Consider the following 22,776-nt stretch of genomic DNA (forward strand, 5'->3'; position numbering starts at 1 on the left):
GTATAAAGGTTTCAAATATTTCTGCTGTATTTAAATCAACATTTTAATCCTTGGTCTCTGAGGCTCTCATGAATTTCACTTTTTTAAATAAATAAATAAAAATGCAGCTGATATTTTAGATAGCTATGCAGGCCTATTTCTTAGATATCTCTGTATTTTAGAGTCCAGTTATAACATTTTTCCTGGATATTTCTGATAAATTATCTGGAAGAACTGTACAGATAACATGAGTTACAAGCAACAGTAGTAAAAACCATGGGTTTGGGGGCCAAGAGATCTTATTATTTTAGTTCTGAAGACTATCATGCCTAGCAGAGTATGGCTGGGCAAGTTACTTATAAACCTTTTGGGATTCAGTACATTCATCTAAGATAAAAAGGAGATTAAATAGGTGATCACTGTAGTCCTTTTCAGCCATGAGATGCTAAGATTTTAAATTTCTTCTGAGGTATAAAATTACAATCAAAGAGGCTGTGTGAATGAAAGGAAAGCTTGGTAAGGTAGTAAACTGGATTGAGTACAATACGAACTGGGGTTTACATTATTATTTATACAGAAAACAAAGAACATCTTGGAAACCAGTATGATTCAAAGTGTAATCAGATGCTAAATGGAAATAAATAAAAATGACCATATTTCCCTAAATCTCTATCAAAGTAGAAAGTTTTCAGGTTGTATGTCTATCTCCATCTATGGTGTGGTGGTCAAGTTTGCAATTCATACAAAAATGGACAAGATGGTTTTGTAGACAGAATCAGAATCATTTCATAGAACCAAAAAATTTTAGATCAGGAGGGATCCTTAGTGACTTCCTCCTACAACCTCATAATAGAGATGAAGAGACTTTTGTCTGAGATCTCAAAGATATTTACTAGTGGGAAGGGGGAAAACCCACCCCCAAACCAATGAGATTTTAAATAAAAAATAAATAAAACTTTGACTGAAGTGCTTAAAACATCTCATATATATATATATGAGATGTTTTAAGCACTTGAGTGTATATATATATATATATCCCCTACAGGAGTATGGCAGTCAAGAGTCATGTGAGGGACAGCATTAAAAGCTGAGAATTGTGAAGGAGCATGACAGGACTTCACATATTTGAAGGCAGCTTTTGTTCAATATATGAACAAACTTCTATACAAGACTGCCAACTATATAATAACCTGATCAAGGTTATTAAATTTGCCCTCACTAGAGGAGTCTAGGTAGAAGCCATAAACTACTGTTGTTTTTATAGCTTCTTACAGTTCTGGGGTAGGACTTCAGATGAAATAATCTAGGATTTTATAAGCTTACTGCTTATACAAGAAAACTACCATGAAGTGCATCAGCAGCTGGAGTAGCCTGTGGCTCAGGCTGCTGCTCTTCAGGTCGCAATCCTGCAGTTGGAGTAGAGTAACTGAAATGATCAAAAAAGTGTGGTGGGGAAGGTGATGGGTACTTAGGAAAAAAACTGACAATTCAAAAATTTAGTTTGAGAACTGGATTTTACAAAGGTATACTTCATTAAAAAATAATAAAAACAAAAAACCTTAACAAACTTAAACACCTACTTCAAAAGACATCCTTCAATTATAAATTTCTTTGAGCAGAACACAGGCAGGAAATAATTTTAATACAGAAAAAAAATAATTTTAAAGAAATGAAATGATCCCAGACAGTATTAAAGTATGACTTCCTAATCAGTAAGCTTGAACTGATAGTTTAGAATGCCTTAAGTGCATTTACAAGCTGCTCCCAGAACTGGATTCAGAAATCCAATCTGAAAACAGAAGTTTGGTGATTTACTTGATGGCACAGTATAACTGAATCTGAATTCATTCAGCTGACTTGAACATGAAATTTTGGGGGGGTCAAACATTCCATTTTGTGAGACCACTCCTGCATGTCACTGTAAAACTGCAGAACTACTGTTAATATGTTTTACTATGGTACCACTTGAGACTGCAGTTCTGAGTTCTGAAACATATTTGGAAGGATTATGGTCTTACAGAGTTACAAAATCCAATAATGAATAGCTCAAAACTAGAGTTCTTTCTCTATCGTAAGATTATAATTTATGTTACAAACAGGTAAACTGCACTGACTAAGCTACAGACATTGAGACTTAGAATATAACATTCTAGCTATAAATTTCCTCTTAAGTCGTTAGTGCAGATATGTGAGCTTAGAAAATTTTGAATGCTGATGAAACTTCATTGAGAACTAGGAATTCAAATTCTGAACATGGATTTAAATGGTGGTTTAAAAATCACTTTACTGTTTTCAGTCTTTCTGAATTATAAAGAATCCTTTCTAATTATAATAAAAGGTATTAATTCTGACATCTTTATTTTCCAAACTCAAATGCATGCAAATTATACTTAGTGATTGAAAAAAGAGTAAATTTTCAAAGGTGCTTTTATAGATTAAAAAAAACACACTAGGATTTGGAAACTGTTCAAATCACATATTAAGTAAAGACTACTAAAAAATACACAATTTATCCTTAAGTGCTAAAACCTAGTTCTGAAAATTCTAAGTGCACGTATAATAAGTCCTTCCAAGTTCCTCAACATTGTATCACTCTGCTGTGTACTATCCAGGATACTGAACTCTAGCACTTGACTAACCAGACTGCCCTTTTAGCCATACAACTATGCATAATGGCCAAGAATGGGAAGCAAACACATTCTGAGCAATTGGAAGAGGTTACAATAGTTGCTGTGTAAAAGTTCATTCCCCTTATTAAAAATAATGGTCTCCTGATATCTCATTTAGAATAACTCTATTTGAAAATGAGAATAAATAGGCCCTTATAGATGATTATTTAGAAAAATGAAAACTCAGTCCAAAGGGCATCACTATGTCACAGCACACATATAATATTTAAAACAATGACAGAATAAAAAATGGCTAAATCAAAACCCACTTATTTGGCTTAAACAGCAGACAAATATATCAACGGACTCATCTCATACAATGATTAAGTTCTAAAGTCAGGACTGTACAAAATAAAATAAAAAATAAATTAAGTCAGGAGAGTAAAAATAAAAAATTCCTTACAGTGCATTACATGACAAAGATCCATCTCTTTCAATAAGCCCAATATAGTCAAGTTTTTCTTCTGAAATCAGATTAGATCAGAGTTTCTGTGGCTGAGTACCAGATGAAGTAGTATTTTGAGGGCCACATTATAAAAATAAATCTTTAAAATTGTAATTATACTGCCCGAGGTGAGGTGCTTAACCTAGGAATGAAGCATCAATGCTGCCAGGAGAACAATGAATATTCACTCCTTCTGCTCCCACAAAGGCCCACTCTGCCAACTACATTCTTTCAGAAGAATTGTATTCAGAAGCTTGTATAACATCTGAACTACTAATTTTTAATTTTTTTCTCCAGGGCCTCACAGTTAAATTCATTTAAATGTACATATGATATAAATCTACTGTAATGCACTTTACAGAGCATAAAGAGAAAAGCTTTAGATTTCTGGAACATTAACAAATGTGAAAGAACAACATGTTATTCAACAGCCATCTGTCGGCATCTATTCTCTAAGCATAAGTAGGATCTAGTAAAATTGAAGGAAAAACCAAAAACAATTAAGTGCAACAACAAAACTGATAAACCCATTTTTTCAAAAGTTATATCACATATATAAGGGAAAGAAATAATTAAAAAGGGAATTACAGAGTTACTGTAGTTGTTTTCTTTTTCAGCTAAAGTTTTGGTCACACAGTACACTGTTATTCCATGTTCACCTTATTCTTTGACAACACAAATCAAGTTAGTCTTACAATGCTGATGCTCACTTAAGTTGTATAGCAAAACAATATATGTAATAGATCACTACAAGATCCTAAAGATGGTTATGAAGCTCAACTCTATTTTAGGAGTTGGAAAAGATGGGGATTGATGGAACACGCCAATTTTCAATGAGAAATCTCAAAAAATTTTACACATCTTAAAAATCTCCATCAGAGAAAACATATTACAAGTTTATACTTTATCTCTACACTCACACTGTAAATAAGTCCTCCTTCATTTTGATTAAGACTATAAAAGCAGAGACAAACTGACTCTTTATGATACAGATAGAAACTAATGGTATTATAAATAATCTGTTAGGCCTCAAATATTTTAGATTATCTTCTAGTTAATTTCTAAAACGTGATTATTTTTCTTCTGAGCTGAAAAACTTCCACTTCATCAAAGTACTTTTTTTCTAAACACAAAGTAAAGTATTTGTAAAATCTTTTCTGGAGGTCTTTAACAATAAGCAAATTTTCATATTTATTAGAAGGTTTTACTGTAGCCTTACCAGATAATTAGGAAAACAGAATAAATATTTTTATAGTACTTTCAAAATTTTTATTTAGCTTTACAAAAATCTGTAGTAACATAATTTTAACAGTGGACTTCTATAATCTACATGCCTCAACACATTTATGCTTTAAAATAGAAAGCTAAATTTTTAGAAATATTTTAACTAGACAGTATTTATTTCACTAAATAGCTATAATGCTAAAATATTATCTAAAAATGTTCCCAAATTATTAAAATAATCTTTTAACTTAAATATTATTCTATGAAAAATTAGTGTGTATCTTATAAATTATTCTGAATTACTGTGACACATAAAGCTTTGGGTATCTACTGACTTGCTGGTCTACTTTTATGCAAACTAAGTGAAAGACTGGAGAAGTGTCTAAACATAAAACAGCAACATTTTATGGTCCGTTTTTTCATATTATTTTGAAAATATAATTGCTCAATCTTGTGTTTCTCAGAATGCACCCAGGAAACAATTGTAATACATTAAATACAGGGTCGGGCAAAAGTAGAATTACAGTTATGAGCATGTGAAACACATTATTATTATTATTATTATTTATTGTATTATTTTCCACATGAACAACTGTAAACCTACTTTTGGACACCCTATAGTAATAAACCACACCTTTCTATGTGAGTATGTTTAAATGAAGACACATGTACAAACAGGATTCAAATAAATACTTAAACCTAGGTCTTTCTTTTTTTAACTATTTTGAGAGAAAAGGACTCTAAGCTGTAAGAATAATAAACCACATATTCAAAAAATTGATAAATCTGACATCTCCACATCAATGCATATCATAACAAATAAACATACCGAAGTGTGCTGAACCATTGCTTTTACTTTGCGTAGAGGTACTGCATGAGTGGGTCCCAGGCTGTGCTGTTCCTGTTCGAGTTATACTCCTATATAATTTTCTACAGGAGAGTTCATCATTGTCTCTGTCATGTAGGGATGGTGTCCGAGGCCTAAAATGCCGCCATCTACATGATTTGATATTGACTAGTATCTGATTGAGGTCTTTAGAGAAAGATTTGTCCGAGGTATTTGTTTCTGAGGTATTGGCAGACTGATTGACTGGAGAATGTTGTGGTGAGGACAGCAATTCCAAATCCAGATGGCGAAACACATTGTCATAGTCTGAGTGAGCTCTGTCCAGTAAGACCCTATTAAAAATAAGGCAGGAAACATGTTTGTAAAATAGCTATTTAAAAATGATATAAAAAAGGGGTTTCTTTCTCTTCCCACTCCAAAAAGCCATCTCACACTTAATATTTAAATTTGATTATTGCAGTATTTACCTCTATATGCTAAAATGCCAGTATCTGATAAAGGTTCTTTTTTTTTATGTTATTTATAATGATTTCATTTACCTCAAAGAATAAGGTAAATATTTTACAACTTAAGAGTTGTAATTCTACCGGATGGCCTACCAGTATAAGTTACTGATAATATATCAAAGTATTTTACTTTTCAAATTACTTTTTACATCAAAGACTGTCACTGCCATTACAAAGCACCAAAACACTTTATAAAATGTTGCTAACATATCTGTTATCTATTTAAGTAAAAACATCATATTTTTTGAGGGGTGGGGAGGAGGCAGGAGAAAAGCGGTAAAAGCTATGTTTAAAATTTCTAATAAATAAAGTATTTGAGATGTTATGAATTTAAACTTTATAAATGACTTCACCTTAACAGGCATGCTAACACTGATTCATGCTAGTATAAAATACAATATAGCAAACATACAGAATTCTTACTACTACTGATATCAATGTAATGACATGGGGAAAAGTGCTAAATAAAATATATTTTGGATACAGAAGCAGATTTGACTTTGGGTGGTGAACACACAATGCAATACACAGATGATATATTACAGAATTGGACACCTAAAACCTGTAATTTATTAACCATTGTCATCCCAAAGGTTTTAATAAAATAAAATTAAAAAAACACAGGGATACTGAAGATGACGGCGAGGTAGGAGGGAGCAGATTCCACTTCCCCTTACACACAAGAGAAAAACCTGGCTAATCTGCAGAGGAACAGAGCCAATAGTACCCCGGAATACATGAAGATAGGAGACCAAAAATTGTAGAGAGCATTTAAAAACCAGATGGTAAGAAGAGTGCTTCAGAACAATAAGGTCCCTGGAACCAGCTCGGGGACCAGGGCAGCTGCAGCCCCAGGCCCAGCACCCCCCGGGGTCTGCCACAGGGTTCTTGGGAGAGAGCTGGATTAATAGCTCTCTTCCCTGCCAAGCAAGAATTGAGCAGCACCAGGAGAAACCTGGTTGCTTCAAGTTGCTGAGAGGGGAATAAGGACTAAGTGGCAAACACACATGGGCTGTGAGCATACATGGTGTCTGTGGACACCAGCTGGGGAGAGTTGAAAGGAGGGCTGGGATGAGCTGTGACCTGGATAGTCCTTGGTCTGGTTGGAGAATTGGGCTGTGTGAGAGGCCAGGTCTCTGTATGGAGCAATAAGCTGAAATAGGAGAAATTTCTCAAAAAGAAAAAGTTAAAAAAAAAAAAAAAAAAGAATGTTTGGGGGAATTCTCCTGTAGCAGCCACTCCTGCCTCCTCCCCAACCAGCCAGGCATTGCTCCTGAGGTGGCTTGGAAGGCCCCACCTGCACTTGGAAGACTGGGAAGAGTGAGCACCTGAACCTGAGGGATGGGAGGCACCTGGCCAAGCACATAGGACAGCACAGCAGGGAGAGTGCCCTCTGAGGAAGGTCTGGAGCCCACACTCAAAGCCCCAGGGAGAGTGCATGCCCGAGGAACCTGCAGGACCATAGCCTGCTGAGAAAAAGGGCTGGAGGGTGACTGAGTGCAGAGAGGGAGGAAAGCAAGACTAATCACCCCTCAGCCTCCTGCAGCCAGGAAGACCAGAAAAACTGGTTTGGCCAGTTTGAAGCCAGCAAGAGGCTTTTTTTTTTTGGGGGGGGGGGGTAAAGTAATTATTTTTTTTATCTTTTAACTTTTTCCTCTCTTTGCTTCTTTCTTGTTTTATTCTTCCTTTCTTTCCCATTTTATCTCTTCTTCCTTCCTCCCTCCTCCTTTAAAAAAAAAAAATTTCCCACAAGTGAGACAAAAAAACCTGGAACTGTGAAAAGACCAGAGTTGATCCCAAAGAGGGGGCATCCAACAGCTGAGACAGTGAGACAAATTTCATTTTGCTACGACAGAGAACCTGCAAGTTACTGCATATTTGTATTATCATTTTTTCATTATTCTTATGTCTTTTATTTTATTAGTACTTTTGTATTCCAGTTCTTTCTGTTTAGTCTCTTTGCTTTGGCTGGTTATATTGTATTGTTTGACTGGTTTCTCTTGTTCTCTCTTTCATCGTGTATTGTTAATTTACTGTCTTTCACTTCACTTGTGTTCCATTAGCACACTACTCAAGGACCTATACTTCCTATTCTTGTTATCGAGATCACATAGATTCTGTCATCTGATTATTGTTCCATTATTATTCTAAATAATAACTACACAGCACCCCTCCCAGATCTTAGCCCACTACACGGTTTCCTGAACTCTATTACTGTTGAGGTTAACTCTATTCTCTCACACGCTACACCTATTTTCTATCTTTTACTCTCATCTTACCTCAGAATCTGACCTCCCACAACCTCACTGCTTTCTAGGTCAAACTCACAATACTTCCCTCCCTAACAAGAGTCTTATTGTTTTCCCATTCTTTCTAAAAATTAGCTAGTTGAGTGGAATATCAAAGTTAACACTATACATAGCCAAAGGATCTCCTATACCTTCTCTATGGGCTGATACTGTAAATACTATAGAATACACTTGCTGTACCATTTTGCCTTCCCCCTCCAAATGACCAAAATAAATAATGGGTGGAAGCTGTGAACACCAGGATAGCTGCTGCAAGAGGAAACCCACCAACAAAGGAACTACCAACACATAACAATAGAAGAAGGTGAAAGAGGGAGTGGAAGCCACACGAACTCCAATCTAGGACCTCTCTGGAAATACAACTAAATAGTGGATGAAGTGCCCAGAACAAACAACTTAACGAGAACAAGAAAAAAATCCTAAAAAGCTAGTACACACGAAAGAACTAGCTTCAACAGAAACTGCCTGTGCCAGCACAACAAAATACAAGAGGTGGTGGGAAGAGTGACCCTCAGTTAACCTTAACCAGCTGGTGCGAAAGACCCACTAAAGAAAGACCCAAAAACAATCAAAACCCAAAGACATATACAGAGCCAACATAAACAACATCCAAAACCAGTGAGCTGGGGATATCAAGGATAGCACCACTGATTCTCACAGGTATTCTACCACAGAAGTTCATATCAGAAACCCAGGGAGTCAGAACTGATAAATTTAAGAAGCTGAGGCTAACAAGAAGAGTCTCACAAACAATGAGAAGACAAAGAAACAATCCCCAATGAAAGGAAAGAAGAAAGCCTCAGAAAGAATGTTAAATGAAATAGAGGCAACTCAACTACCAGATATTGAGTTCAAGCCAATGGTAATCAGGAAGCTCAATGAGCTCACAGTGAATTACCAGAAATTACAGGGAAAGTACAATAAACTCACTGCAAACTATATCAACATGAAAAAGAAAAGAGTGACTATCAACAAGTGCCAAGAGAAAATAAAGAATACAATTTCTGAACTGAAGAATACAACAGAAGGATTCAAAATCAGGCTCAATGAAACAGAAGATCGGATGAGTGACCAGGAGGAAAAGGGAAAAAAAAAAACCACCCAGAAAGAACAAGAAAAGGAAAAGATGTTCAGAAAGAATGAAGAGGGATTAAGGGAAATGCAGGACAACATGAAACGTAATAATATCTGTATAAAAGGGATACTAGAAGGAGAAGAAGAGCAAGGGATAGAAAACCTGTTTGAAAAAAGAATGATGGAAAATTTCCCTAATTTGATGAGAGAAAAAGTCACACAAATCCAGAAAAAACAGAGTCCCAATCAAGAGAAACCCAAAGAGGCCCAATCCAAGACACATCACACTTAAAATGGCAAAATTCCAAGACAAACAGAGAATCTTAAAGGCAGCAAGGGAGAAAAAGGAAGTAACATACAAGGGAGCCTCAAAAAGGCTCGCAGCTTACTTCTCAATGGAAATGCTCCAAGCCAGAAGAGAATGGCAAGAAATATTCCAAGAAATGAAAACCAGAGGCCTGCAACCAAGGCTACTTTACCCAGCAAGGCTCTCAATCAAGATAGAAGGCCAAAGAAGGAGCTTCCAACACAAAATAAGTCTAAAAGAATATGCCTCTACCAAACCAGCTCTACAAGAGATGCTAAAAGGACTGCTTTAAGGAAAGGAAGAAAAAGAGAGAGACAGAGAGGAACACAGGTACAAAAATGGCAATGAATAAGTACCTATCAATAATAACCTTAAACGTAAATGGATTAAATGCTCCAATTAAAAGACACAGAATAGCTGAATGGATAAGAAAGCATGACCCACACATATGCTGTCTACAAGACACCTACCTCAAAACAAAACACCTACAATGACTAAAAGTGAAAGACTAGAAACAAATATTCCAAGCAAATGGACAGGAAAAAAAAAAAAAAAAAGGACAGAGTAGCAATACTCAGACCACACAAAATAGATTTCAGAAAACAGGGCCATAAAGAGAGACCCAGAATGTCACTTCATAATACTCAAGGGAAGAATCCACCAACAAGACATAAACATTGTAAATACATATGTACCCAACACAGAAGCACCCAAACACATAAAGAAAATTTTGGAGGACTTCAAGAAAGATATTGACAGCGATACAATTACAGTAGGAGATTTTAACACCCCATTGTCAAAAATGGACAGATCTTCCAAACAAAATATTAACAAAGACACTGTGGCATTGAACACTGCCCAAAATAAAATGGATGGATTTGATATATATATAGAGCCTTTCATTCCAAAGAAGCTAAATACATAGTCTTTTCAAAGGTACATACAGAATTTTCAAAGATAAAACACATGATAGGACACAAAACAAGCCTCAACAAATTCAAGAAAACTGAAACTGTATCAAGTATTTTCTCTGATGACAAGGGACTGAAACATGAAACCAACCCAAAGGGAAAAAAACCAGAACAATCAAAATCATAGACATTGAATAGCATGCTATTAAACTTTCCAGAAAGTTTCTGGAAACAAATGAAAATGGACTCACAACAAAACTTATGGGACACAACAAAGGCAGTCCTGAGAGGGAAGTTCAGTGACACAGGCCTACCTAAAAAAGACAGAAACATTTCAAACAAGCAACCAAACCCTACACCTATAAGAACTTGAGGAACAACAAAGACAGCCCAAGGCAAGTAGAAGAAAGGAAATAACCAAGATTCGAGCAGAATTAAATGACAGAGAGAGTAAAAGCACAATTCTAAGGACCAATGAATCCAGGACCTGTTTTTTTTGAAAGATAAACAAAATAGACAAGCCTTTAAGCAGCCTCATCAAGAAAAGAGAGAGAACCCAAATAAACACAATCAGAAATGAAACAGGAGAGATCACAACTGACATCACATAAATACAAAGGACTGTAAGAAATTACTATGAAGAACTGTATGCCAAGAAATTTGAAAACCCAGGGGAAATGGACACATTTCTAGAAAAATATAATCTCCCAAAACTCAATGAAAAAGAAGTAGAACACCTGAACAGACCAATACCAATAAAAGAAATTGAAGCAGTAATCAAAAAACTCCCATCACACAGAAGCCCTGGACCAGATGGTTTCACAGGGGAATTCTACAAAGCATTTAAGGAAGAGCTAACCCCTGTTCTTCACAGATTATTCCAAAAAATCCAAAATAACAGAAAACTCCCAAATTCTTTTTATGAAGCCAGCATCATCCTAATTGCAAAACCAGATAGAGACACAAGAAAGAAAGAAAACTTCAGGCCAATATCGCTGATGAACATAGACGCTAAAATCCTCAACAAAATATTGGCAAATCACATCCAACAATACATTAAAAGATCATACACCATGACCAAGTGAGATTTATCCCAGGGATGCAAAGATGGTACAATGTTCATAAATCAATAAATTTAATATATCACATAAACAAAAGCAAAGACAAAAATCACAAGATCATATCAATAGATGTGGAAAAACATTCAATAAGGTACAGCACTCATTTATTATAAAAACACTCAGCAAAGTGGGACTAGAGCGAGCACTCCTCAACATAATAAAGGCCATATATGAGAGACCTATAGTTAACAACGTACTGTTTGGGGAAAAACTAAAACCTTGCCCACTAAGATCAGGAATAAGACAAGGTTGTCCACTTTCACTATTTCTACTCAACACAGTATAGGAAGTTTTAGCCACTGCGATCAGACAAGAAAAGAAAATAAAAGGCATCTAAATCAAAAAGAAGAAAAGAAAACTGTCATTATTTGCAGATGAGATGATAGGGTACACAGAAAATCCTATAGACTCCTCCAAAAAACTGCTAGACCTAATAAATGAATTTGACAATGCAGTGGGATATGAAGTCAATATCCAGAAATCAAAGGCATGTTTGTATACTAACAATGAAACATCTGAAGCAGAAATCAAGATAAAAGTCCCATTTGATATAGCAACAAGAAAATTAAAATACCTAGGAATAAACATAAGCAAGGAGGTAAGAGACTTGTACTCAGAAAAGTACACAACGCTGAGGAAAAAAATCAAGGAAGACACAACCAAATGGAAACATATATTGTGTTCGTGGACTGGAAGAATTAACATCATCAAAATATCCATACTACCCAAAGCAATTTACAGATTTAATACAACACTTATTAAACTACCAATGGCATATTTCACAGACATAGAACAAACACTTTACAAATTTATATGGAACCATAAATGACTCCAAATAGCACCTGCAATTTTGAAAAAAAAGAAGTAGGAGGGATCATAATACCTGATACCACAGTGTATTACAAGGCTACTGTACTCAAAACAGTCTGGTACTGTCATAAAAACAGACAGATAGACCAATGGAACAGAACAGAGAGCCCAGAAATAAACCCAAGTCTCTACAGTCAATTAATATTCGACGAAGGGGGCAGCAACATAAAATGGAGTAAAAATAGGCTCTTCAATAAATGGTATTGAAGAGCTGGACAGGTATATGCGAAAAAATTGAAATCGAGTACCAACTTATACCATACACAAAAATAAATTAAAGGTGGATAAAAGATTTAAGTAAAAGTCGTGATACCATTAAAGTCCTAGAGCAGAACATAGGCAGGAAAATCTCAGATATTTCATGTAGGAAAACTTTTCCTGATACGTCCCCTAAAGCAAGGGACATAAAGGAAGAATAAACAAATGAGATCTAATGAAAATACAAATCTTCTGCATGGCTAAAACAAACAGTATTAAAATAAAAAGAGAATCAGAAGAAAAAGCAGGCCAAGATGGAGGTGTAGGTGGAAACACTGTGCGTCCTCGCATAACCAAGTTTAAAGACAACAAGGTTTTAGTAACAAAAATGCAACCAAAATACAGAAAATTGAACTATAAGGAAGTCCGACAACAACAAACTGTTCAGCCAGACCGGTAAGAGGGGTGGAGCCAGCGACTGGTGGAATGGGGTTGCGCAGGAAAACTGGGCCAGACCTACCCAAGCATGGGGTTGCGATGGGCAGACCCAGTGAGGGCGCAAGGCTGCAGGCTGACCATGGTTACACATTTGCGCGCAGATAAACCAGGCGAAGGAGCGAGCAGTGAAACGGATTGCGCAGGCCCCAGAAGGAGGAAGTAGCAGAGGAGACCACCATTGCCCCTCTTTGACCCCAGCCAAACATACAGTGTCACAACCCAGCACCTGGATTGACCCGCCCTAGAGAACACCTAGGGCTCTGCCCCTCATACATAACAGGCGGGAACAGACCAAAACATTATGGCTCAAGAAGTCAGAGTCCCAGAGCAAATAACTCTAAGCGAACAAGAAATAGCCAACCTATCAGATGCACAGTTCAAAACACTGGTGATCAGGATGCTCACATAACTGCTTGATTTTAGTCACAAATTAGAGGAACAAATGAAGGCTAAACTAAGTGAAATGAAGGGAAATGCACAAGAAACCAGTAGCGATGGAAAGGAACTGGGACTCAAATCAAGGGAGTGGACCAGAAGGAAGGAAAAAATGACCAATCAGAAAAGAAGGAAGAAACAAGAATTCAAAAAAATGAGAAGCTTAGGAACCTTCAGGACATCTTTAAACCTTCCAACATCCAAATTATAGGGGTACCAGAAGGGGGAGAGGAACAGCAACAAGTGGAAAACTTGTTAGAACAAATAACAAAGGAGAACTTCCCCAATCTGGCAAAGGAAATAGACTTCCAGGAAGTCCAGGAAGCTCAGAGAGTACCAAAGAAGTTGGACCCAAGAAGGAACATACCAAGGCACATCATCATTACATTAGCCAAGATTAAAATGAAGGAGAGAATCCTAGAAGCAGCAAGAGCTAAGGGGACAGTCACCTACAAAGGAGTTCCCAGCAGACTGTCAGCAGATTTCTCAAAAGTGACCTTACAGGCAAGAAGGGGCTGGAAAGAAGTATTCCAAGTCATGAAATCCAAAGACCTACATCCAAGATTGCTCTATCCAGCAAAGTTTTCATTTAGAATGGAAGGGCAGATAAAGTACTTCTCAGATAATATCAAATTCAAGGGGTTTATCATCACCAAGCCCTTATTATATGAAATATTAAAGGGACTTATCTAAATAAAAGAAGATAAAAAATATGAACAGTGAAAGGACAGCAAACTCACAGTTATTAACAACCACACCTAAAACTAAACCAAACTAAGAGGACAGCTAGATCAGGAGTAGAACCATAGAAATGAAGATCACATGGAGGGTTAGCAACAGAGGAGTGGGAGAAGAAGAAGGGGGGAGAAGGTGCAGAAAATAAGTAGCATAAATGATAGGTAGAAAATAGAAAGGAAGGCAAGCATAGTATGGGAAATATAGAATCTAAAGAACTTGAGACGCGTGGACATAAACTAAAGGGGAGGAATGGTGGGGGAGGGAGTGTACAGGGTGGAGGAGAATGAAGGGGGGAAATAGGACAACTGCAATGGCATAATCAATAAAATATATGTAAAAAGTAAAAAAAAGAGAATCAAGTGTATGGGGAAATATATTTCCAATGATACCTCAGACAAAGGTTTATTCTCCAAAATATATAAAGAACTCACATGATTCCACTCTAAGAAGACAAGCAACCCAATTTAAAAAAGGGTGAAGGACCTGAAAAGACATATCTCCACAGAGGACATACAGAGGATCTAGAGACACATGAAAAGATGCTCAGAATCCCTAGCTATCAGAGAGATGCAAATTAAAATCACAATGAGATAATACTTCGCACTGGTCAGAATGCAATTATCAACCAAGCAATAAACAACAAGTGTTGGAGAGGTTGTGGAGGAAAGCGAACCCTAGTACACACACTGTTGGTGGGATTGTAGACTGGTACAACCACTATGGAAAACAGTATGATATTTTCTAAAAACACTAAAAATGAATCTACCTTTTGACCCAGCAATTCCACTGCTAGGATCATATCCTAAGTACCCTGAAACACCAATCCAAAAGAACCTATGTACCCCAATGTTTATAGCAGCACAATTTACAATAGCCAAGAGTTGGGGGCAACCTAAGCGCCCATCAGTAAATGAATGGATATAAAAACTATGGTACATTTACACAATGAAATTCTATGCAGCAGAAAGAAAGGAGGAGCTCCTACTCTTTGCAACAGCATGGATGGAACTGGAAAGCATTATACTGAGTGAAATAAGCTAGGTGGTGAAAGACAAATACCATATGATCTCACCTTTAACAGGAACCTAAGCAAGAAAACAAACATGCAAGCAAAATATAAGCAAAGACACTGAAATAGAGAATAGGCGGACAGTGACAAGAGGGGAGGGAATTTCAGGGGAAAAGGGGAAGAATTTACAGGAACTAGTATAAGGGACACATGGACAACAACTAAGGGGGGCGCGGAAATGGAAGGAAGGTGGGGAGCACTGCAGGGGGTGGGCTGGGACGGGAGTAAAACACAGAAAACTGTACTTGAATAACAATTAAATAAATTTAAAAAAAAGAAAGAAATTTGGAGAAGAGATGGATGATGAACATCTTCAGGATCTTTGGCAAGTTTGGGCCCACCTTGAGTGTGAAAGTAATGACCTATGAAAATGGAAAATCCAAAGGTTTTGGATTTGTAAGCTTCAAAAGGCATGAAGATGCACAGAAAGCTGTGGATGAGATGAATGGAAAGGAGCTTAACAGAAAACAAATTTACGTTGGCAGAGCTCAGAAAAAAGTAGAATGGCAGATGGAACTTAAGTGCAAATTTGAACAGATGAAGCAAGACAGGATTACCAGATACCAGGGTGTTAACCTTTATGTGAAAAATCCTGATGATGGCATTGATGCTGAACATCTCCAGAAAATTTTCTCCATTTGGTACAATCACTAGTGCAAAGGTTATAATGGAGGGTGGTAGCAGCAAAAGGTTTGATTTTGGATGTTTGTCCTCTCCAGAAGAAGCTACTAAAGCAGTCACAGAAATGAATGATAGAATTGTGGCTACCAAGCCATTATATGTAGCTTTAGCTCAGTACAAAGAACACCAGGCTCACCTCACTAACCAGTATATGCAGAGAATTTTGAGTGTGAGAGCAGTGCCTAACCCCAGAATCAACTCCTACCAGCCAGCACCTCTTTCAGCTTACTTAACTTCATGGCAGCTACCTCAAAGACTCAGAACCATGCTGCATACTATCCTTCTAGCCAAACTGCAACTAAGACCAAGTCCTCACTGGACTGCTCAGGGTACCAGACCTCATCCATTCCAAAATATGCCTGGTGCTATTTGCCCAGCTGCTCCTAGACCACTATTTAGTACTATGAGACTAACTTTTTCACAGGTTCCATGAGTTGTGTCCACACAGTGTACTGCTAACACATTAACACAGACAATGGGTCCACATCCTGCAACTGCTGCTGCTGCAGCTACTCTTGCTGTCTGTACCACCCCATAATACAAATACGCTGTGGGAGTTCACAATCCTCAACATTTTAATGCACAGCCACAATACCATGCAGCAGCCTGCTGTTCATGAACAAGGTCAGGAGCCTTGAACTGCTTCCATGCTGGCATCTGCCCCTCCTTAACAGCAAAAGCAAGTGCTGGATGAACGGCTGTTTCCTCTCCTTCAAGCCATGCACCCTACTCTCGCTGGTAAAAACATCAGTGGCATGTTGTTGGAGATTGATAATTTAGAATTTCTTCATATGCTTGAGTCTCCAGAGTCTCTGCATTCTAAAGTTGATGAAGCTGTAGCTGTACTACAAGCCCACCGAGCTAAAGAGGCCTCCCAGAAAGCAGTGAATAGTGCCACTGGTGTTCCAACTGTTTAAAATTTATCAGGGGCCATGAAAAGAAACTTGTGCTTCACCGAAGAAAAATACCTAAACATTGAAAAACTTAAATATTATGGAAAAAAACATTGCAAAATAGAAAATAAATAAAAAGGAAAGGAAACTTTGGACCTTATATACCGAGCAAATGCCAGGTCTAGCAAACATAATGCTAGATCTAGATCTAGATTGGTCTACCAATCTAATGCTAGATCTAGATAACTTATTGACTTAAAAACAACAACAACCCGCCCCCCCAAATAGTGAAATATAAAAACAAATTAATGTTTTATAGACCCTGGGAAAAATTTTCAACAAGTACAAAAATTTGAAGCATTCCTTTATTTATTTTTGTAATTCTTTATAAGGAATAGCTCAGAATATCAATTCTGTTTTAAATAACAAAACTGACAATTGAGCAAGGAATTGTAATTTGGATTATAAAATTCTTGGTTTAATAAAAACTCCTTAAACAGTGAAAAAAAATAAAGTGATAAGAACTGTAGCTAAGATTAAAAAATGAAACAAATGTGTATAAACCCTTAATTTATCATAAATCATACCCTTAGGTTTCTTCCTGAGAGTACCTTGGTATTACCTGTTATGCCTTTTACTTTTTTTTTCACATTTTACTTGAAAGCTTTTCCCCCTTCGCTTTTATGCATTTTCCAATTCCCTCCCTCCCCTCATACAACTTCTCACACAAAGGCATCCAGAGTATGAAGGAGTACTATTAGGTTTAACAAAAGAAAGAAGAAAAATTCGATCCTGACAAACTCGGATGTCAAGATCAGGTCATCCATGGAACCTGAAGCCTTTTCACTGACGAATTAAAGAACCCCTTATATTATATACTGGATTCCTTAGCCTATCTAATCCTTTTTGTCAGTTATCTTCCAGAATTCCTGGAACATTTCTTTAACTTAATTTATGCAATCATGATTTATACTTGCCTTTACCTGGTGCCTTTTGTTAGAATTCTATCTGTGAGGACAGATATGTGAGGTTTGCAAACTTGGGAAGAAAAGCAGTTCCATTCAGATCCATTAGTTATGCATTAAAAGAGGGCTGTATAAAAACCAGGTAGCAAGACAAGGTATTTCAAACAAAAAAAATCAGTCAAGAACAGCAAGTGGGAACAAATGAACGGCTGAGGAGGATTACCTCGATTTAAATTTTAAATTCGATTACTGTCAAAAATATCCCTATACTTAGGATACAGAAATACCTTACCTTCCACCACGTCCAACCCGTCTTCGTGCAAATCCAATACATCTTTGGGGTACGGTGAGGGTAGTTAAGCAGTATCTATATCGCACATCCCCTAATCCTCCATCTTTAGGACTTGTCCAAGGCCAGTTGCCAGTTTGGTCTAAGTGAGGCTTAAAAAAAAAAAATCCAAATTATTTTATTTATCCAGTTAAAGGCAAACAGTTTATTTAAAAAGAGAGCCCGAAACTTACAGCATAGTACTGACAGCCTGCTTTCCTACGGAAAGCAAAGGGACCATCTGGATCATTTTCTTCCTCAGTTTCCGAAGAACCAGACAAAACCTTTAAATAAAATGCAGTGAGTCAAAACATTTGACTTTTTACATTCTTCCTCTATATCATAGAAAAATTCTTGTCTTTACCTGGGAGAGAGGTTCTTCATCTGAGCTGGGGAAATCATACTGATTTAAATCTTTAGTATTAAAGACTGGCAGTGCAGCAGGACCCGTCTGTTGAGGAGGAGGCGCAGCAGCAGATGATGGTAAGACTTTAGGCTTCTTTTCATATTTACGTTTAGGTCGGATAAGATCAGCTTTATCTTGCTGCAATAAAGTCATGAACTAATCAAACATTAGAAAACTATCTTGACCAAACTCACAGTTTTAGGGCAGTTTTAAAAAGAAGTTTACTGTTGTAATATTGGCATTCATATTCATAAGAGACACAAAACTCTCATGTTTTGTCATTTTGCATTGTAAAGTCTTAGAGTTTGGTTGGTTTTTGTGAAAACATGAATATGTTCCTACAACTTAAAACACAATCTGATAAAATATTTTGTTTCAATTAAAGGAAAAGAATAAAAGTTATACAGCTTCTGAAATGCCATTAGTATTTACTGCTGGCTCCTATTTCTTTTTCTTAATTTTTTATAAAAATATTGCCCTGGTTGGGTGGGCTCGGTTGGTAGTGTCATCTAGTACACCAAATGATTGCAGCTTTGATCCCTCGTTGGGCATGTATAAGAAGCAACTGATTGATGTTTCTCACATCAATGTTTCTCTCTCTCCCTCCCTCTCTCTCTCTCAACTCAATAAATATATCCTAAGGTGAGGACTAAAAAAATAAAAATACTAGGAGAGAACAAATAGAAAGGTATCTAGTCTTTATTCTAAAGAATTAAGAAGTCAATGTGGGGGGAAAGTAATGAAAATAATTTCACATATGTATAGAGCAGACTTCATATTACCATTAACACAGTGGAAAATAAAGCCACAATGCTAAGGAGTTATGAAAATAAAGAGTAAAGATTTATTACTAGCTAAACGATGAGGGCATTCTGGAGTGGTGAATTTTGAGCAGTTTTAGGGGATAAAGATATTAAATCATTAAACAGGGACAACGCAAGGATAAAAGTATACAGGCAACTGTGACTGAGTTAGAAATATATATGGCAGCATGGCAGAGGCCAAGAATTTGATGTGTAGGAAAAAAGGCAAAAAAAAGATTAGAGGCAAAAATGGTATTTGTTGGGAAGAAAAAGATCATGGCAAGTATTAATTATGTAATATACTAAATATTTCTGTCAAGTTTTATGTAGTTTATGGCATTATGGTGTTCTGGGAAAAGTTAATTACAAAATTAATTATTATTTACAAGCTCTACAGTTATATCAACAGCATAATTTGACTCAAAAGCTGGCTTTCCAGCATATTTCATGGTACAGTTATATATAATTTTATGTTTCACTCTGATTCTAATGATAAATACTACTCCATTTTCAGCTGTTACAATCACAAAACTTTGTATCACCTTATTAATTTTAAACTCCTTCACATCCACTGCTTCCTGATGTTTAAACTGATTGCTATTAGTAATAGGGATGATGGGGATGGCATAAGTAGGTTTCATTGGCTGTCTCTGTGCCATAACCTCAGACATAATCTCTCCATTGTAGTCACCCAAATTATACCTGAAATTAAAAAAAAAAGAGTTTAAAAAGTTAATTCTGTAAGTACTTATCCTTAAGACTATTAATTATAAACACTGATTAGATTTGGTAAAATTACAGTTAAACTATGATTAATTTGGTGAATGTTTGTTGTGTCCCTGTTCAGGCGCCAGATGTTGTAGACCCTGTCCAACAGAGTCTGCCTGTTGTGGTTCATGAGAATCAATGCACAGGCGACAACAACCCTGTACGGAAAACGGGAACAGGCATGACTACTCTCTCAAGGGGAGAGTGCCTATGGTGCCTCAGCCACTCCCTCAAGAGGGGAGCGCCCCAACCCTTGCCTAGACAGGCTTTTATTGTTTTCCTGGGGTCTTACATCATAGAAAGATTATCTATCACATAGAATATTATTGTCTACATTCTAGGTACAATCAAGGAAATAAAAAGAACATGCAGAGGGGGATGACAATGAGCTAGCTGATTAGCTCTGTCCTTGGGAGAACTCATACAGGCTTTGGAAATTACCTTGAAGATAGACAATACACATTTGTTGTTTTAGAGCAGGGTGAAGGAGTTTTAGCAAGAGCAAGCCATAACAATCTATATGCATTTTCTAGGCCCGATTCCCACGGGAAAACTCGGTTTGAAGGTCTGGCTCCTGCCCACCACTTTGCATCTGTAGGTTTTCCATACAGAGCTGAGTCATATTTGCCAGGCCAAGACAAACCGGTCCCCTACAAATGCTTATTAAAATTAAAGATTACATAGTTCCTTTTGTTTCTTTCTTTCTTTCACTTTTTGGCTTATACCTTTACCTTGGCACTATAAATAGATGACTGTGGGGAAAAAAAAAAACAGAAAAGAAAAACCAGCAAAGGTTTGATGAACATTAACTTAGAAATTCTGGTGAAAGACTTGCTGGAGATGTTGAAATTAATGCTTAAAATGATGCTGAGGAACTTTCTGCTAATATGAATTGCCTGTGCTATAAAACTCATTTTTCTGAACTGAATCATAAGAAATTAAATAGTGCTTTTTTTTGAGGGGGGGGAGGTAGGTGGGGGGTGGATAGGAACTAGGTGATAAGGGACTAAGGCTTCAAGTTTCATTTTGTACCTTGCTGAATGGTTATTTGAGTGTTAAAATTACAGACCTTACCCTCTCCTCTATAGAATAAAAATTTCTCTCTCTCTTATAGTTCTGCACACACTCACATAAGGACAAAAGAATAAGATTTCAAGATGAAAATACCTAGCATACTTAAATTTTACTGAACACAGTCACTTTCAAAGAAAATGAATAGAGAGAGACGTGTAAAATTATACTAAGTATATTGTACCACACATTTAAAAGAAAATATTTCTGGAGTTAAAGATAACTGCTTAGGAAATAAATTAATGCAGTATACAAAATGCTAATACCACCATACTTTCTAATCCATTAAAATGTACTGTACCTCTTTTCCATAATTTCCAGTGTTAAGTGCAATAGCTCCCTTTTACTCTTCTCTCTTCTTTTTATCATCTCTAGAATAGTAACAGCTCGACTTAGATCTCGACGCAGCTTGAGCATTTTTTCATAAGAGGCTTCATCATTTTTGCGATTCTGCAAATATAAAGTTGTAATAAGAATTCCTAATTAGTGGCATTCTGTACATAGCTACTAATGTATGTAAGAATATATGTACTTGAAGGGCTAGAAGAGTAGTTAAAAACACTGAAAGTGGGCATGGATCACTAGGAAATCAATTTTGTATATGATTTTAAATGGTTGAACATTAAAATATACCAATTTATAAGCATTATTTTTCATTTTACTGTACAAAAACTCTACTTGAGCATAAAACACAGCATCCAGATACTGAGGTATTCATAACTATAAATAGTTTTTCTTACATAAAAAAATTGTAAAATTGCCCCAATTCACTTACTTTTCGAGTCTGCATTTTTTCAGTGCGTCTTCTAAAAGCCACATAAGGATCATTTGTGCTGGAACCATCTCGCTTCTCTTGTTTTACTAATGGGATAAGAGATGGTCCTCGACAGCTTTTTCTCTTTTTAATCCAGTATTCATATACTTCTCTAATTAATTCATCGTCTTCTTTTAGTAGTAATTTGGCTTCCTGCAGACTGACTGGCTAAATGTAAAATTATTATGTCATTTTCATATAAGACATATATAAGGTTCAAAGGTACTTCCAAATTTAAATGGCATCAAAATAACAGTATTTACAACAGCAAAGACAGAGAATACCTTAAATACATTAGTCATTGAGCTAGATGCTTATATATTATTTTTAATTTTTGCTACAATCCTATGATATCTATCAGCTCTATTTTACAGATGGGAAAATTGAGGCACAGAGAAATTTAATTATCTTGCTCAAGATTATACAGGTTATAGTGGGCAGAGACAGGATAAGACTTCATGCTTGCTAATCATAAGCCTGCTCACTTACCCCTCCCCAACACTGCACTGGATTGGCCAAAAAGGTTGTTTGGTTTTTTTCCATAAGCTGGCTCTAGTAGTACTTAGCTTAACTTCAGTTGAAACAATTTTGTTAGACTGTATTGTGATTGCTGTCACATCAGCATACATTAAAAAAAAATCAAAATTGGTGAATTTTTGTGTGGCCATTTTGATATTGAAGATAGAAGAAAATACACATTTTAGGCATATTATGATTATTTCAAGAAAGGTAAAAATGCAATCTGCAAAAATACAAAAAATGATCTGTGCAGTATATGGAGAAGGTGCTGTGACTGATTGTGTCAAAAGTGGTTTGCAAAGTTTCATATTGGAGATTTCTTGCTGAA

General features: G+C 36.4%; 1 protein-coding gene and 1 pseudogene across 5 annotated transcripts in view; one reads left to right on the top strand and one right to left on the bottom strand.

Annotated features, from left to right (window-relative positions):
* The window catches only part of EPC1 (enhancer of polycomb homolog 1), a 135,601-nt gene that overhangs the window by 9,049 nt on the left and 103,776 nt on the right, over nt 1-22,776 (bottom strand). For all 5 annotated transcript variants that reach the window (XM_037131192.2, XM_037131190.2, XM_053670978.1 and 2 more), the window contains 7 exons: nt 21,891-22,097; nt 21,417-21,565; nt 19,819-19,978; nt 18,432-18,611; nt 18,262-18,351; nt 18,032-18,180; nt 5,147-5,496 (listed from right to left, as the gene is read on the bottom strand). In XM_037131192.2, coding sequence (XP_036987087.2) covers nt 5,147-5,496; nt 18,032-18,180; nt 18,262-18,351; nt 18,432-18,611; nt 19,819-19,978; nt 21,417-21,565; nt 21,891-22,097 — 1,285 coding nt within the window. The remainder of the gene's footprint in view (nt 1-5,146; nt 5,497-18,031; nt 18,181-18,261; nt 18,352-18,431; nt 18,612-19,818; nt 19,979-21,416; nt 21,566-21,890; nt 22,098-22,776) is intronic.
* LOC119038651 (polyadenylate-binding protein 1-like) lies at nt 6,306-16,798 on the top strand (annotated as a pseudogene).

The sequence above is a fragment of the Artibeus jamaicensis genome, unplaced genomic scaffold (genome assembly GCF_021234435.1).
Source record: "Artibeus jamaicensis isolate MK-2021 breed Jamaican fruit bat unplaced genomic scaffold, CSHL_Jam_final contig_659, whole genome shotgun sequence".
Taxonomy (NCBI): domain Eukaryota; kingdom Metazoa; phylum Chordata; class Mammalia; order Chiroptera; family Phyllostomidae; genus Artibeus; species Artibeus jamaicensis.